The sequence below is a fragment of the Lonchura striata genome, chromosome 5 (assembly GCF_050655825.1).
Source record: "Lonchura striata isolate lonStrDom1 chromosome 5, ASM5065582v1, whole genome shotgun sequence".
NCBI classification, from domain to species: Eukaryota; Metazoa; Chordata; class Aves; order Passeriformes; family Estrildidae; genus Lonchura; species Lonchura striata.
In genome coordinates this window covers 72,844,512-72,862,318 of record NC_140707.1, presented here as the reverse complement: position 1 = coordinate 72,862,318, position 17,807 = coordinate 72,844,512, and the positions used below count along the sequence as shown (strand labels likewise).

General features: G+C 48.1%; 1 protein-coding gene across 1 annotated transcript in view; it reads right to left on the bottom strand.

The window, feature by feature from the left end:
* The window catches only part of MDGA2 (MAM domain containing glycosylphosphatidylinositol anchor 2), a 193,832-nt gene that overhangs the window by 30,752 nt on the left and 145,273 nt on the right, over positions 1 to 17,807 (bottom strand). The window contains exon 9 of the mRNA XM_021536048.3: positions 11,161 to 11,430. Within this exon, the coding sequence (XP_021391723.1) occupies positions 11,161 to 11,430 (270 nt within the window). The remainder of the gene's footprint in view (positions 1 to 11,160; positions 11,431 to 17,807) is intronic.

Sequence of the window (17,807 nt, the reverse complement as noted above, 5' to 3'; positions counted from 1 at the left end):
GGGTTTCAACTGGAGCCACCCCTCATTCCCAGCATCCAAGGGCTGAGATCCAGCTGCAGCCAGCCCCTCATTCCCAGGATTGAAGGCCTTGAGATCTTTCTACTTCTATCCGTACTTCTGCAGGGATTTGGCAGTGGGAATAATTAGTAAAGGGATGGAAAAACCTGGGAAAACATGGCCTGCCTGTCACATGGAATATGGGAGAGGTATGGATTCATTAGTCCCTTCCCTTAACTGGGATTTTAGGAGTTTGTGACAAAACAAACACCGAACTTAGGGATTTTCTCCTCAAAACTATCCCTGACCCAGGTGAAAATAGAGAGGAATGAGAAGCATTTCAAATTCCTAATGGGACAATTTCCATCTGCAGAAAAGCAGTGAGAAGAGGAGGAAAAAAGGCCTTAAAAGCCCCCCAAAATGCAAAGGAACAAAGGCAAAATCCTGGGAATAAACAGCGATGTGGCACCTATTGATCCAGCTTTTCTCTCCGACCACGCTTTTCTTTTCCAAGGATAAAAAGCCCTTTTAGCCAAGATATTTTTCCCAATTTCCCGGGGAAGGAGGACCTTCAATTAGCCTGGAGTGGAGGAGCAAACAACAATATTCCAAGGAGAGGGAGCAAAGCAAAACCGCTGCTGGAAAAAAGGGACAGCAGTGGGGATAAAAAGGGAGCAGCAGTCGAGACGATTTGTTTTCCTTGTTCTTGAGAAGTGGGAATAATGGGAAAAGCTCATGCTGGATGCAAATTATCCTCTTCCCACTCCCACTGCTGTTGGATATAATGGGATCTCTAGGGGGGACTGAGAGGAGCCATAATGAGCCACTTGTCACAGGAGGGGCACTTGAACAACACCGGCACCTTTGGGGGAATAATGAGGCGCCGTGAAGAGCTGCATTATCCCAAATCCCTGTGAAAACAACACCGGGAATGGAGAGGCTGGAAATTCAACAGCACAACACTGAGAGCTTCCCCTGTAAACGTTGGGAAGAGGGGATGTGGTTTGGTGTGCAGGGAAAGCAGAGGTGGATTCTGGAAGTGTGGGAGTTTTGGGGAACCTGGAAATGTCCCTTATCCCCAAAGCCCTTGGCTCTGGATCCTGGGAGAGGAGGGACCTGGAGCTCCTGGATATGATCCAGGGGAGGGATGTGAGGATGTTGGTTTGTTGGTTTTTTCCAAGGCTCCCAGAGCTTTGAATGGAAGCAGAAGTTGGGGTGTGTCACACAGGAAGTTCAGCTCCCGGCTGGGAGCCTGGAGGTTGACAAGATGTGGATTTTGGGGTGGGAAGAACATTTTTAGCTGGGATGACAGGAATGTGAGAGGTTTCTGGAATGTCAGCTCTGAATGGGCTTCCCACCTCAAAGCCCAGGTGGTCCAGAGTTTGTGGAGTTTCATCCTTGGGGATTCAGTGTCCAGCTCTGGGATCAGCAGGACAGGAGGGACAGGGAGCTCCTGGAGCTGGTCCGGAGGAGGGGTGTGAGGAAGAGGAAGGGCTGGAGCATCTCCATGCCCAGGAGAGGCTGAGGGAGCTGGGGCTGCTCAGCCTGGGGAGGAGACCCAGCTGAGAGGGGCCACAGCCCTGGCTGTCCCTGGGTGTCCCTGTCTGTCCCTGGGTGTCCCTGTCTGTCCCTGGGTGTCCCAGGGTGTCCACCCTGGCCTTGAGCACTGCCAGGGATCCAGGGGCAGCCACAGCTGCTCTGGCAATTCCATCCCAGCCCCTTCCCACACTCCCAGCCAGGAATTCCTTCCCAATATCCCATCTAAATCTTCCCTTTTCCAGCCTAAAGCCATCCCTGGGTCCTGCCCCTCCATCCCTTGTCCCCAGTCCCTCTCCAGCTCTCCTGGAGTCCCTCCAGGCCCTGCAAGGGGCTCTGAGCTCTCCCTGGAGCTTCTCCTCTCTAGGGGAACATTTTCAGTGATGACCATTCGTTGTGCAGCATTCAATCCCTCCAGGAAGTGCATCCAAACATTTTCTACCGGCCCTGTACCAGTGTAAGGTCAAAAATGGGATGGAATCTCAGTGACACTGAATTAGAGAAATCAGGCAAAGGGAAAAAGTCACTTCAGCTGCTCCATCCCAAGCTCCACTGGGATCTAAATGCTGGAGAACTTTCCTGAAGAGAAGTGGATTGAGCCATTCCCCCTTGTCCTGGCACTCCAGGCCTTTATCCAAAGTCCCTCTCTCTGTCCCTGGGTTTGAAGTTGCTAAAAACAAGGATACAACACCCCCCTCCCAGCTCTGCAATCCCCCAAATCCCCATTTCTTTACCACGTGGACTGAAATATCCTAATGCAGAACTTCAAAGATCATGTATTACCATCCCTTGGGATGGAATTCCAGGAGCAGAGTGGTTTTTACCCCAATTCTCCAGATTTTAGCAGATCTTGGTGCTGGAGTTTGATTTCACTCTGATAAGAAGGATCCCTCTCTCGATGCCCATTTCCCACCCCGCCTTCAAACCCGGAGCTGTTTTCCACATTTCAAGAGGATTTCATTGTTGGCTCTGTGGCTTCCTTGATTTTTCAGCTTTCCCTGAAGTGTTCCCGTCCCTTTGATCCTCAGATCTCAGACAATAAATCTGGCTCAGGACCAGCCATTTCTGATGCCTGAATTTTTCAGCTGTCAATTTGTAGCCCCTAAAATCTGCACCTCTAAAAATCTGCATTCTTGCCGTACATATTCCTTATTTTTAAAGACTGGGGGATTTTTAGTTTTTAAAATAAAAGGAAAGAGAAAGTGATCAGGCAGGATTCCTCATCCTGTGCTCCACTGGGATCACTCAGCCATTTATCCCTGAGGAAAATAATCCCTTAAAGGAATTGTTGCTGGACTGGGGACTGCAAATTCCAGCTGGGATGAGAGCAGAGCAGCACAGGGATGTCAGCAATGCCACAAGTGCCCCAACCCCTGTGTCCCTAAATGTCCCAGATCCCAGAGGGTGGATTGGTGTTGGCTCCCTGGCCTGCAGGAAGCAAAAGTGGGAATTGTGTGGGTACAGAGCATTCAAGGAATCATTTCCTTATCTCTTTCCTCCTCCTCTTCCCATCAAGTTCTGCCAATTCCTTGGAGTTTTGGGAATTGCAGCAGCTCTGTCTCATGTTTGTGGCACTGCTGGCTGTGAGCGCTGAGCAGAGCAGCTCCCACTCTATCACATTCGGGGAAAGGATATAAAATCAGAGATTTATAAATGCTTCCCCTTTTGGCAACCTCAGCTCCAGCCCTTTCCATCTTTACAATGCCGGGAGAGCATAAATCCCAAATAAAACACTGCATTTAACAGTGTGAAACAGTGGGAGACACTGAATTTATGGAAAACGCTGCCCCTTCCCGTGCTCTGCTTTATTCCAGGATCTCTGTTTTATGGAAGGGTTGCAGGAAGAAAGAGAAGATGTTTTGTTCTCTATTTGAAATTGGAAAAGGCAACATTTGTTCTCCTCCTGGATCTTTTCCTCATCCCAACCCTGCAGCTGGATCATCCCAGTCACCTCCTGCCTCCCCATAACCATGGAAGCTGAAAATCAGGGAATTACTTGGCTTGGAAGGGACCTTAAAGATGCCATTGCATCTGTGGCCTTCCCTTAATCCTCAAGGAATGAATTCCAGAGTCTTCCCTGTCCTCCAGGAATGAATTCCAAGGCCTTCCCTTTCCTCCAGGAAAGAATTCCAGTCTTTCCTGTCCTCCAGGTGTGACTTCCAAGGTTTGGGTTGTTTGGGCTGAGCAGCTGAAGGCACTTGAGCATGGTTAAGCTTCATAAAGTCTATTAATATTAAAATATTAACAATAAATAATCCCCCCAATAGGTGGAGGAAGCAGCTGCACCAGGGAATTCCAGGGACAGACAACCCCGTACCTGCTGCTCCCCCTGGGAACTTGGGGATGAGACTTTCCCACCCTTCCCAGAAAAATTTCTTCCCAAAATATTTACAGAATTATGAATATGTTGCAACTTGCAGGGAAGGGATGATTTGGGAATAAAATGAACTTTTTAATGCCTAACTGGGGCACAAATTTCAATTTATCTGAGGTCTGTCCATCTCCAAGGGGTTTAGAGGTTCCCATTCCAAACACAGAAACCAAACATCCCAAGGTATGAAAAACGTGGAATGCTCCAGTGGCATCCATGAGATTCCTCCTCCAGGTGCCCTTCCCGGCTTCCTCCCTTTCCCTGGGGTTTTCCCGAGGATCCAACTCCTGCCCAGCGATACCCAAATGTGACATCTGCTGGCTGAGCCCTGCAAGAGCTCCTGTTCCCCTTTGCAATTCCTGCTGCTCCTGCCCGGGATTCCCGATCCCAGCAATCCTCGAGGTGTTCCTCAGCTCCCTTCCCATCACTTTGGGGCCGTGAGCTGCGTGGCGCTGCCTGGAGGGATAAACAATCCAGTTTTATAGGATCTGGAGATTCCTGCTCCCCACACTGGGATAGGTGAGATTTGGGAAGCTCGCATTCCCAGATATCCAAACCTGCCAGCATTCCATGCCTTCATTTTTACATGGCTGCACACACCCTACAGGTGTGCACGTCTGTGCCTGGCACGAAGCAATTCCTAAAGGAATGGGGTCCACAACCCCAAAGAAATCCTCATCTCAGTGTGGAGGTGACAATTTGTGTGTCACCCGTGGGAATCCTACAGAAATCCCATGGGAATCCTGCAGAAATCCCACGGGAATGGCAGGTGAGGAAGGGGAGGTGGTGGCACTTGTCAGGGAGTGCCAAACGCCTGATTCCTGAAGGATGGGCAGGGAAAGGGATGGGATGTGGGCCTGGAATTGTAAATAACCAATAATAAAGTGTCACCACAGGCACAGGGAGGGAACTGTGGCCTCTGAGGAGTGGGGAGGTTTGGAAGCTCCTGGAAAAATGGGATCAGGGCACAGGGAAACGCATCCAGGACAGGGTGAAGTTCTGTGGGATCTTTGGAGCAACATAAGGAAAGGGAGCAGCCCCTGGATGGGGCTTGGCCAGGCTGCTCCCTGTCTAAAAGTAGTAAAGTGATTAGAATTTTTACTTTCGTTTCATTACACTGTCAATAAGAAAGAAAAAGTTACAGAGAGAAAAGAAGTTCTGATTCTTATTACGCACTTATTCCTCTTTCTTTTAGTTACTGTTCATAAATTTTTCTTTATACCCCTTTAAAGTTTTGAACCTACTTTTCCTACCTCACAGCAAGAAGCGACTACATTAGTGATTAGACAACACTAAACCCACAACACTCCATTAGCACATTAGCCAAAAAAAAAATTCTCAAAATTAGTGAAATCTCAAATTAACAAACCAGAACCCCTACACTCGCCCAGCCCATAGGAATCACAGCATTCCCGAGCATTCCCACAGCTCTGCCTCCACAAATGGAGTTGCCCACGTCCATCCAGGCTCCATCCAGGCCCCTCAAGGCTTCCCAAATTTCTCAGTTTCCCAGGAAGCTACAGCTCTTCCCTCTTGGCATTAATCCTCCCTGTCCCTGACCCTTCCCAGCTGTGGGCTCCCAACTTCCTGACAAATCCCACAGGCTGCTCAGCCACTCCTGAGCCAGCCCACAATTCCCTCACATCCCACAGAGAATCTCTTTAGAGGGAGAAACCAAACAAAATTGCAACCAGGAATGGACTGAAATGAAGTTTTCCAAGGAATCTTCACAGCCACACTCCCTGTGGCTGTCCCTGGATCCCTGCAAGGGTCCAAAGCCAGGCTGGATGGGGTTTGGGGAACCCCGGGATAGTGGGAGGTGTCCCTGCCCATGGAAAGGGGTGGAACAAAATGGGATTTCAGGTCTCTTCCAACCCAGACCTGTCTGGCATTCTGGATCACATCCAGCAGTGACTTTTTGGGGTGAAATCCCTTTCTTTTCCTTCTCCCCTGAGGGCAGACTAGCAGGAAGGATTCATAAATCTGGAACAGAGGGAAAACCTCAGCCACCCTCTCCCTTCATCCTGGAATTCAATCCTCCAGCCTCGGGATGGAACGAATTAACTTCATTTTCCTCTCCTCACTGACAGGAAAAGCGGGATTGAGATCCAGCAATCCCACCTTGTCCCCTTCCCTAAAATTTGCCACTGCCTGCTCCTCTGACAAAGTAAATATCCCAAATTTCCAGACTGGAATAATTGCCAAGCAGGTGTTTGCTGGCTCAGCGCCCACTGCCTTTGCTGGGCATTGGACCAGGAAATCCATGCAAAAATTCCTGTTTCCCAGTGGGAATTGTTGTTCCCACTTTCCCACCTGTGGTTTAAGTTGCCCTGGTCAAGTTTTTCGGGCAGGACAGAATTTGCTGCCAAGGGCTTGGCAGAGCTTCTCCTTATCCCAATCCTCCAAATCCAGGCAGGAATTCAGCAGGAAACAAAACAACACCCGTGCTCTGCATGCCTGGGAAAGGATCTTTCCTGCTGGACAGTTTTAGGAGATGCTCTGTTGGAATCTCCAAGTTTTTAAATGAAAATAAAAACCCCTTTTCCTGGCAGATGAACGGAAAAGAATTTTTGCACTGATGCTGCTGCTCCAGTTGGAATTTTAAAGCTCACAAAAGTGGCAGCCACAGCTTCTCTGGGATTTCTGTTCCAGTGGGAATTTGGAAATGATTCCAGCTCCATGATGAGGACCACGGTGCTACCAGGAATGGTGGCAGGGGCACAGAACAAAGGCTGAGGCAGAAATTCCTGAGCAAAGCACCTGGAGAGGTGCCTGATCTTACAGGGAAACGTTTAGTTGTGGTTTGGACAAGGCAGGAAAAGGGAATCTCCCAGGGAATTGGGAAAAATGAGAAGATCACCAGCACATCTGAGTCTTCATCCTTCATAAATGTGGGAAAAACTGATTTCCCAAAGAGAGGAAAAAACATTCCTAAATCCACTAAATCTGGGTTAATGTTGACTTAAATCCATGGAGAGGGTTTGCCAGGGGATGGGGTGGATATTCCATCCTGGAATTGTCCAGGGTCAGGCTGGATGGGGCTTGGAGCAACAAGATTTCATTAAGAGTGTCCCTTCCATGGCCTCTTCCAACCCAAACCATTCCATAATTCCAAGATCTTTCATGGAGCAGGTCCATCCTTGCCCCATCCATAAGAAACAGGATGGGGGGGAAAACCAAATCCAGGGTTTGTTGTGCTCCATTTTGCCACTTGAAAGATCCAAAAATCAGGGAAAATCTGGAAAAAAACAAAGTATTTCCATGTGTTCTCCTCCTGGAAAGCTCCAAAAGATGCTTTTCATTAGAGAAAAGAGGAGTTTCCAAAGAGCTCTTTCCAGAGGTGGACTCTGGGATCATCAGAAGGGATGATCCAGTGTCCATCTCCTCAAATCCCAGTTTTCTGGGAGAAGGGAAGGCCGGAGATCTGAGGTACCTGAGTGTCCCATGGATTAGTGGTGGAAGGTCGGACTGGATCATCTCCGAGGTCTTTTCCAACCTGGATAATTCCTGGCACCACCAGAGTGCTGCCGTGGGTGGGGATAATCCCTTCCAGAGGTATTGGCAAGGAAGGAATGTTTGGATTGTCGGGTTTGCTCGGCTCTCAATTCAGCATCGCCAGCTCCAAAGAGTTTCCAAGAGCTCCAAGGAAAGGGAAAGCTCTGATCACCAGCTAACAATTAAACCCTCCCCAATTAGCCCTTGATTGGCTTGATCTTGCACTTGGCTTGAAGCACTGTCGGGGTGATGTAAGACAAAGTAAATAATTAAAGATGAGCTCATTAATTAACGCAATATCCCACAGCAGAAAAATTCCACAGGGCAGAACAACACGGAATTAATATTCCAAACTGTCTTCCCTCGCTGGTGGGATCAGGAGTTGGTTGATAAAAGGAATTAAGTCCATGGAATGACATTAGAGCTTTGTTTAGTCCTACCCAGGGCTGTGATGAATAATTGAAATATTGAGTTTTAATATTAAATCTGCAGCCCTGCCAAGCCAGCCCCATCGCTATGGACAGAGATTCCTGGTGGAAATTGAGGAAGGAATCCCACACAGATGTGTATCCAGCCCTGATTAAAGAATTTAATGGATAGGGTACAAAATATTGTCTAAAAAACCTAAAAATCCCTCTTTGGACACAACTTTGGGGACAAATTCAGCCAGGGCAGCCCCAGCAGAGCAAATTCCAGCTCAAGGGGGTAAAACTTCCCAAACTGAGGAGGAACTTCAAACCAGGACTTGTCAGGTAAACTCAGTTGTAGATAATCCTAATCCTAACTGGCTCCCCAGGGGCACAGAGAATCATGGAATTGTTCAGGTTGGAAAAGACCTTTAGGACCATCAGGTCTGGCTGTCAGTCCACCCCCACAGCCACCACTATCCCATGGCCTCAGGTGCCACATCCATGGTTTTTGGACGATTCCAGGGATTGTTTGACAGCCCTTTCCATGAGGAATTTCCCCCTAATATCCAATTTTGGCCTTCCCTGGGGCAGCCTAAGGCTGTTCCCTCTTGTCCTGATGCTTCAAATGATGCAGAAAAACAACCATGAAGAAAATAAAGTGGAAAGAGAAGAAGGAAGAGGAGAAGGAAGAGGAAGAGGAGGAGGAGAAGCAGAAGGAGGAGGAAGAGGAAAGGAGGAACATGAGGAAGAAGATAGAAGTGAGGGAGGAGGAGAAGGAGAAGGAGAAGAAGGAGAAGGAGGAGGAGAAGGAGAAGAAGGAGAAGGAGAAGGAGAAGGAGAAGGAGAAGGAGAAGGAGAAGGAGAAGGAGAAGGAGAAGGAGATAAGAAGAAGAAGAAGAAGGAGACATAGAAGAAAAATATAAGAAGAAGAAGAAGGAGAAGGAGAAGAAGAAGGAGACAGAGAAGAAAAAGATAAGAAGAAGAAGATCCCATTCATTCCTCTGCAAAGTGGGAACCTGCAGAACACAGAGACCAGCCCACGCTGCCTTGATAAGCCCAGGCCACGGTGAAAAGCTGTTCCTGGGCTGTCCCCAGCTGGCCAGGCCAGGCCAGGCTGTTACCCAGCAGGGCTCAGGTGTGTCCTGGAGGAACCTCTGCCACCCCAGCAGCTGCTGGAGGGAGTGAGAAGCTCCCTGTGCTCATCCCCCTCCTTCTCCAGCACCAAACCCTCCCTCAGGGAAGCTCCCAGCTCTGCCATCCACAGATCCGGTTTGATTTATTTGCTCCCAGCCCTGGCAGGGTTTTCCGAAGCCACAGCCCGGAATGGACTTTTTGTTGCTCTCTGGATATGATCTGGCCCTGAATAAACTCTCGAGGTGGTGAAGCGGTGAGGAGCATGAACTCAGCTCTGCTTCCCCACAAACACAATTTGCCTTGTCACTTCTTATTTATTTTGAAGAGACTGGCAGGTTGCATCTGCCTCGCGCTGGCCCAGATGCTATAAATTAACCCCTTTTCCATGTGTGATTTATTTGGCTTTCATCTCCTCCAATCTGGCTCAAAATATACAGGGAAAAAAAAGGAGATTCTGCAGGCTCGGAGGTCAGAATAAATCTTTCAAGCCAGGCTGCATGAAATGCTGTGCTGAAAAGCTTTCTCTGAGAATACCAATGGTTTTCTGCAGCCCCAGTCCAGCACATTTCTATTTTTCTGCATGAAAAAAAACAGAAATAAACCAGCTAAAAACGGGTTACAACAACCCATTATTCCCCCCGAAACAAAAGCTCCACACAACTGCCGCATTCCTGCCTTGCAGTTATTTATTGGGCTTTTTTTTCCAATTATGCCTAAGAAGTGCCCTATTTCTTGTCTCTATTCACATTCCCAGTGAAATCCAAGCCTCCTTTTTAACCATTTCATCATTTTTTCCAGCGTTTTCAGTTCCCCAGGGCTTTTACTCCATCTGTGCTGCTGAGATTTGGGAGCACAACACAGCCACTGCTCTGAGAGCAGTGGAAAAGAATTTATTTCCTAAATAAAGTCAGTTTTAACTTTAAAAGACTAAGAAAAGCAGAAGTGTTACTTCCAGCATCCTTAATTCACCATAAATTAGCAGGATGGAACAAACCCTAAATGAGACCGGGGAGGGATGGGAAATGGAAAACACCATGAAATCATTTTAGGACTAATTTTCAGTTTTGTGGTTTGCTAAAACCACCCCAACTGCCGCAATCCTGGCAAAATAATTGCCTTGGAATAAATTTCCACAGTCTGGGAACGAAATCCTGATGAATAGTTTGAACCAAATTTACTCATTTGAGACCAAACAGTTTTTCTGTTTTCCTTCAGAGCTGCCTTTGGGATTAAAATCCCAAGGTTTGGAGAAGTTGGTGGCTGTGAGAACCCCTCCAGCAGGCTCCAAGTGGTGTCAGCCAAAGGTTGGATCCCATTTGGAAGGAGCAGAACCATCCAGAACTGTGGGATTTGCTGTGTTCCCACCACATTTGTGCTGTGAGAAATTCCTGCCAAGGGGATGCCGTTCCCATCACGTCCATTCGTCTCCTTCTGGCTACTCCCAACCCGGAGATCCCAACCTCAAAATCTGGGAATCTTCCTTTTGTTGCTTGAGGTCTATCGAGCCTCACCCAACAAAACCCAAACGCTCTGTGAACACAGGTCTGTAGAGAAACTCCAACCCCCTGGGAAAACCGAACAAACGTGTGGGATTTTTTAAAATTAGAGGGTTTTGGGTACGTTGTAAAAGGCAAACTTTAGAGACAGTAAGATGGTGATTAGAGCTAAGCAGTAGCTATAAGATTTGTCAGCAGAAAAATTATACAAGAAGTAGAAAGAAAGGACAAATAGAACAATGATCAGTGTATTAACACTTAGGTAAAATAACTCTCCAAGTTGCAGAAAATTATATCTGGTGAGATATTAGGAAGTTTTAAGCTTAATAATGGAGCTCTGTGCATTGTATCTTAAAGCTTATAAGTAGGTATTGTATTCTAAATAAACAGGTATTGTTTTAACCAAAGGTACGTGTGCTTCTAGTGGTTGGATAGAACTACTGTCAATATGCTTTTGCTTTGTGTGATTGGTCAAAAAGCTTTTAAAGTAAGTTGTAACATTAAGTTCTTGGCCTGTTGCCTTGGATGTGAGCTGCTGGCATCTTCCCATTGTCACAACCATGCAATGGGACTGCTGCTAAAAACCAAACCGCTCAAGACACGTTCCTCAGTGATTTGTAAATAGCCCCCCAACCGCAATACAAACCGACTAAAACTCCTCCAAAACACCACTCAAAACCAACAGAAAAAGCCGATGAGTTCCCAGCCCCACGTTTCCTACCTGTGACGAGGAAGCTGCAGCGGCCGGCGCCCGCCTCGTTGATGATGTTGCAGTTGTAGACGCCGTAGGAGTCGCGGGAGAGGCTGCTCACGGTGTACTCGGTGGAGTCCTGCAGGTCGAACTGCCCCGCGCGCAGCACGCGGCCGCCCAGGCGCCACTCGTAGCTCAGCACCCGCGTGGGGTACGCCCGCAGCACCCGGCAGCTCATGGTGACGCCGCGGCCCTGGCCCTGCCGCAGCTCCAGGAACGCCGGCTCCACCGCCGGCGGGTCTGCGGAGACACAGCGAGGGCAGCGGGGTGTTAGAGGGGAGAAACCGGGCCTAGGGACGGGATCCACTGAGCTTCTGGTGTGGGAGCTGGCCTAGAGCCAGGACTGACCCAGGCTCTTGTGTGGGACCTCTCCTAGAGACAGAACTAACCAAGGTTCTTGTCTGGGACCTCTCCTAGAGACAGAACTAACCAAGGTTCTTGTGTGGGACCTCTCCTAGAGACAGAACTAACCAAGGTTCTTGTCTGGGACCTCTCCTAGAGACAGGACTAACCCAGGTTAGCAACCATCCTTGGCATCCAACTTAACCCAGGTTCTTGTGTGGGACCTGTCCTAGAGACAGGACTGATCCAGGCTCTTGTGTGGGACCTCTCCTAGAGACAGGATGAATCCAGGTTCTTATTTAGGACCTGTCCTAGAGACAGGATTAACCAAGGTTCTTGTTCAGGACCTCTCCTAGAGACAGGATTAACTGAGGTTCTTGTTTAGGACCTCTCCTAGAGCCAGGATTAACTGGGGTTCTTGTTTAACCTGTCCTAGAGACAGGATTGATCCAGGCTCTTGTGTCATTTTCTCTCCTTGCTCATAAATCTTCGGAATGTTTAAATATCCAAAACTCATCTCTGGTTCCGAATAAAGTTCCCTCCTTTGTTTTCCTCGCTGCTTCCATTGAATGCTCCGAATCCAAGGAATTATTTCAGGGAATGATTTGAACCCTCCTGATCCAATGTCCTGATCCTAAATCCATGAGGATGAGCACAGGAATTCTGGGACAGGAATATCACAGAAGCTCCAGGTTTGAGGTGTTAAAAAGCCTTTAATAGGTGATTTTCTGTCATTTTCTCCCCTTGCTCGTAAATCCTTGGAATGTTTGAACATCCATAACTCATCTCTGGTTTGGAATAACGTTCTCACCTTTGTTTTTCTTGCTGCTTCCATTGAACGCTCCGAACCCAGGGAATGATTTCACCTCCCCGTGGCACCTCAGTTCAACAATTTTAATGGGAATTTGTATTCTCTCTTCCCCCCCTGCTTTATTTACTTATCAAGCTACTTCAGCCTTATAAACAGCTTTTAAATGAAATTTTCCCCTGCCTTTAAGGTCAAAAAAGTCTTTAAACCCCACAATTCCCATTTATCCAGGGGCTGATGATCCCCAGTGACAGGAAGTGAAAATTAACTCGGGCTGCTCATTCCCGAATCCCACTTTTGCAGGTAATAACTTTAATGGGAAAGGAAAGGGCTGATAAAAGCCCCAGCCAGAGTTAACAGCTCGTTTTTCCATCATTTTTTCCCATTGTTTTTATAGGATTGTGACTTCCCAGATGCACAGAAGAAAAACTGGAGCTGTTTGTGACTTCTCTTCGTTGAGCTCATTTGCATCAGCTCTTCCCCAAGGCTTTGGCAATTTGATTTAATTTACTTTTTCCCTCCTTATTCCTTTCATAATTCCACTATTAGTTTTGGAAAAATCTCCAGCAAAGCTGCCAAGGGAGCACGGTTCATTCTCTTCCACAATTATCTTTGGGAAGCAAACGGGGCTGGAGTTAAATCAGGCTCTCTATTAATGTTTAATGAAGTTTTTTAGCCTAAGTACATTCATGTTTTAAGGATTAGGAAACAGAAAAAGGAAAGTTCTGGAGCTATGCAGAGAAATGAGAGTGAGATTCTTGTTTGGTTTGAACCACACAGCTGCTCCTCATGGCGAGGGTCAAATCCTGGTTTTTATAGTGGGATTTGTTAAGGAGAAAGTTCCCGGAATTTATTTCCACTGTGATGCCCCGAGCAGAGGCTTCACCCGCTGCTTTGGCCTCTCAATTTGCATTTTAAGCTAAACAAATAACGAGTTTTTCTCCCCCAGCTCCAGCAAGGGAAATAATAAATAAATCACAATAAAAAGTTGTGCTTCTGCTCGCTTTCCACTGGGTTTGTGGTTTCCATTGGGTTCACCCCACAGGAATGTTATCCAACACTTCTGAATCCATCTATTCCCAGACTCTCCACTGCAGCCACATTCCCAGGTTTTTAGCTCCTGAGGTGGGTCTGGAGGTGCCTGAATGGAGCCTGGAGTTCAGGACACAGAGAAGTCCAGAGAAGATGGGATTTAGGAGCTTTGGGAAACCCCAGTGTACAGGGATTGTGATCCCTGTGAAATGACAACAGTGATTTTCCAGCCAAAGCTTGGAATAGGGGTATTACACCTTGGATAATGGATTTATTCCAGTGAAATGAAACCATCATGGCTAGAAATAGGAAAAAAAGCCATTTGCACATCTGGGAGTAAATTAAAACAGGTGTGCAAGTCCAGCCTGGAATTGTGCATTCCAAACCCTGCCCTGCACAGATATATCCATGGCACAGCGAGGAAAATCCCTGTTTCATGGAATCCAGGAATATTTTGGGATGGAAAGGACCTTAAATCCCAGTGCCACCCCAGGGACACCTCCCACTGTCCCAGGGTGTCCAGCCTGGCCTTGGGCACTGCCAGGGATCCAGGGGCAGCCACAGCTGCTCTGGCAATTCCAGCCCAGCCAGGAATTCCCAATTCCCAATCTCCCACCCATCCCTGCCCTCTGGCAGTGGGAGCCATTCCCTGGGTCCTGTCCCTTCAGTCCTTGTCAGAACTCCAAAGATTCCCATAATGGGCTCCTAATTTTTTCATCTTATCCCTAGCAAGCTCCTAAATTTAAGTTAGAGGGATTTTGATGGTAACTTTCAGTGTAAAATTATTATTAATTTCATTTTCTTTTGCATTCTGTGTCCGTGCCTGCTTTGCAGGAGGATTTACAATGGAAAATCCCAGTCCCCACTCTCAGGAATTTGCTAACTTGGATTTTGTGCTTCGAGGTGTCTCCCCTGTCTGCAGAATTTGCTGGGATTTTCCAGGCTGGTGCCTCTGTCCTGGTTTGGCTCCTTGACAGGGCATTAAATTCTCTGGAAATCCAGATCCAGCCTCACCCAGCAACTCCCAGGTTCCTGAGCTTCAATATTTGTGCTGGAGCACGTGCAACATTTGCAAGTGATAAATACTCAGATGAGTAAAAACAAATGGATAAAATAAAAACTTTTGGGCGAAGCTGCACCATTCATTTCTCTCCATATCTGCAAATCTTGATTTGCTTGATTTGTCCGGCTGAGGCCAGAAAGGGATGGGTGAATAATGAGGAGTTACCTTAAAAAAACATGAAATGGGAATAATCTGTGGGTTTTTAAAGGTTTCTGCTCTTCTGAGTGTCTTTTATGGGCTCTGCTGCTGCTGTTCCTTGGATTTTACAGAATTAAAATTGTCCTGGCTGGAATATAAATCAATGAACAGCAGTGAAAAACATTTTAATCCTACAGAGCTCACAAGGGGAGCCGTGAGTTGTTCCTCCTTCTCTGTGGGCAGGTCTTGGATCTCAAATTTGCCTCTTCCATCACCAGAATTAAGGAATGTTTCTGGAGGAGGATGGACCCACTGGTGATCTGGGGAAAAAACCCTCTGTGCTCATTTTAAAGCATTTTCCACCTCAAATCTCATGGAGCCAGGTTAGGAGTGCTGGGGGTGCTCACCTGGAGAAGGGAAGAATCCAAGGAGATCCTTGCGGGGCCTGGAGGGGCTCCAGGAGAGCTGGAGAGGGGCTGGGGACAAGGATGGAGGGACAGGACCCAGGGAATGGCTCCCACTGCCAGAGGGCAGGGATGGGTGGGAGATTGGGAATTGGGAATTCCTGGCTGGGCTGGAATTGCCAGAGCAGCTGTGGCTGCCCCTGGATCCCTGGCAGTGCCCAAGGCCAGGTTGGACACCCTGGGGCAGTGGGAGGTGTCCCTGCCATGGCTGGGGTGGGATGGGGTGGGATTTAAGGTCTTTTCCAACCCAAACCATTCTGGGATTCCATTTGGGATTTGAACCAACTCTCCTCCCTTAGGGATCCAGCAAAGGGCACAACATCCTGCTCATTCCTGGATCAACTCACACCAATATTCCTTTGGAATATTTAGCAGGAAAATATATAGATTTTTTTTTACTCATTCCTACAGCGATCATTCCATTATTTGTGGGGCTGAACTCCACTGGACATGAACAGAGCAGGGAAGAGGATGGAGAACGGGCTGGGAAGAAAGGGATATTAGGGATGATCCCATTCCAGCCCTGCCATGGCAGGGACACCCCCACCGTCCCAGGCTGCTCCAGCCTGGCCTTGGGCACTGCCAGGGATCCAGGGGCAGCCCCAGCTGCTCTGGGAATTCATCCCAGCCCCTCCCCACCCTCCCAGGATCCTTCAAGGACACTCAAATACCCCAGAAGGGAGGACAAAATAGGGGAGAAAGGTGAGAAAAGCAAATTGGAAATTGGAGATAAGGCTCAAGGGACGCGCTGGATTCTGCTCCTGGTTCCCCTCAGGCTGTCACTGACCCGTGACGCTGGTCCAGGTGACACCAGTTCAGATCTGCACACACCCCTTTAATCATTAATGTTGCATTTTAATTGCTCTCCCCACTCCTGAAACCTCTCCCAGAGCTCCTTGCTCCAAGTTTTTTACTTTTCCACAGTAAAACAAGGAAGCTGCAGCCCTTGGAGCAGCCTCATCATTCCAGAGAGAATCCCAGAATACTTTAGGCTGGAAAAATCCTCAGAGATCATCAAGCCAAACACTTCCCAGCACTGCCACCACTGCCCCATGTCCCCAAGTGCCACATCCACATGGATTTAAATCCCTCCAGGGATGGGGATTCCACCACTTCCCAAGGCTGGACACCCTTTTCCATGGAGAATTTCTCCCTAATATCCAGCCTGAATTTCTCCTGGCGCCAGCTGAGTCTTGTTCCCGTTTATCCTGTCCCTGGATTCCTGGGATAAGAGCCTGATCCCACCTGGCTGCACCCTCCTGTAGATGCCACCAGTGCCACCAGCCTCCAGGACAGCTCAGCCAGCCCAGGTGGCCTTCACCCCCAGAGCTGGGGTCACCACATCCCAACCATGCCCACGCTCCTAAAAAGTGATGGAAAAGGCTGTTACAGCCTCCAGTGCCAAATAAACCAGGGATAACCATGGAAAAACCAGCCAGACAGAGGAGCAGAGAAACTGGAAACACCTGGGGGAGATCTCACCATGATGGCTTGAAATAAAAAGTGTTTTTTACTCGGACAGGGGGGGCAAAGGGATGTTGTGAGGAGAGCAGAAGGCACAGAAATGTGCACATAAAACAAATGTATGGACTTCAAACAGCACCAAAATCCTGCTTTTACTGCTCTTCTGGACAGTGCTTGCAACAAATTTTATTTGCCTCGAAACTGAGATCACTTTTCACCTCTATATTTTATTTCTCCTGTGGACAAGGTCACTTTAGACCCAAATGGGGGTTTTGCTTTTGTTGATCAGAGCAGAGAATTACCAATAAACCCCCCAAATTTCTTTCTTTCTCTGTCCTTGGGAGATTTGGGGCCTGTTTTATGTGCAGAAGTTGTGGCTTTAAGTTAAATTATGCATTTACCTCAGGGCCAGTTGAGGCTTTCATCTCCTTTAGAACCTGGGACTTAGAACAAACCTCAGAAAATGGAATTCATTGAACTGCCCCTATTTTTAAGCAGCCAAGGTCAGGGCTTGAAAATTTGGGGTCAGGGATTGAAACCCTGGGGATGTCTCAGCCCGGGATCCGTGGAGAATGAGAGGGACTCGGGTCAGAGCTGGAGGGCAAATTGTCCTCAGGTTCCAAAATTTAAAAAGCTTTGGGAAGGTTTAAAGAAAATAGAAAAAAAAAAAAATAGGGCCTGAAGAGAACAGCTCAGAGCAGCAGGACAGGGGAAAAATGGGAATTTATTGGAGCAAATTCTCAGCTCAGAATTTCTCCCTGATCATTCCTGCTGTCTCCTGAGAAGGACAAGCAGGACAAGGAGCCCTCAGTGAGGTGGAATGATCAGTTTGGGAATACAAACTCTGCTTCTTTCCCTTCATCACTTCCAGCATTCAAAAGGGGTCAAATTATTTTACAGGAAGGAACATTGAAATTGAGCATTGATGGAGGCACCAAATGATGCTGAAACGGCGATGGGATAAAACCTTTCCTATGGAGCCGGGCTGGGAGAGCTGGGAATGTTCCTCTGGAGAGGAGAAGCTCCAGGAGAGCTCAGAGCCCCTGGCAGGGCCAGGAGGGGCTCCAGGAGAGCTGGAGAGGGACTGGGGACAAGGATGGAGGGACAGGACCCAGGGAATGGCTCCCAGTGCCAGAGGGCAGGGATGGGTGGGAGATTGGGAATTGGGAATTCCTGGCTGGGCTGGAATTGCCAGAGCAGATCCCTGGCAGTGCCCAAGGCCAGGTTGGACATTGGGACACCCCGGGACAGCGGGAGGTGTCCCTGCCATGGCTGGGCTGGCACTGGGTGGGATTTGAGGTCCCTC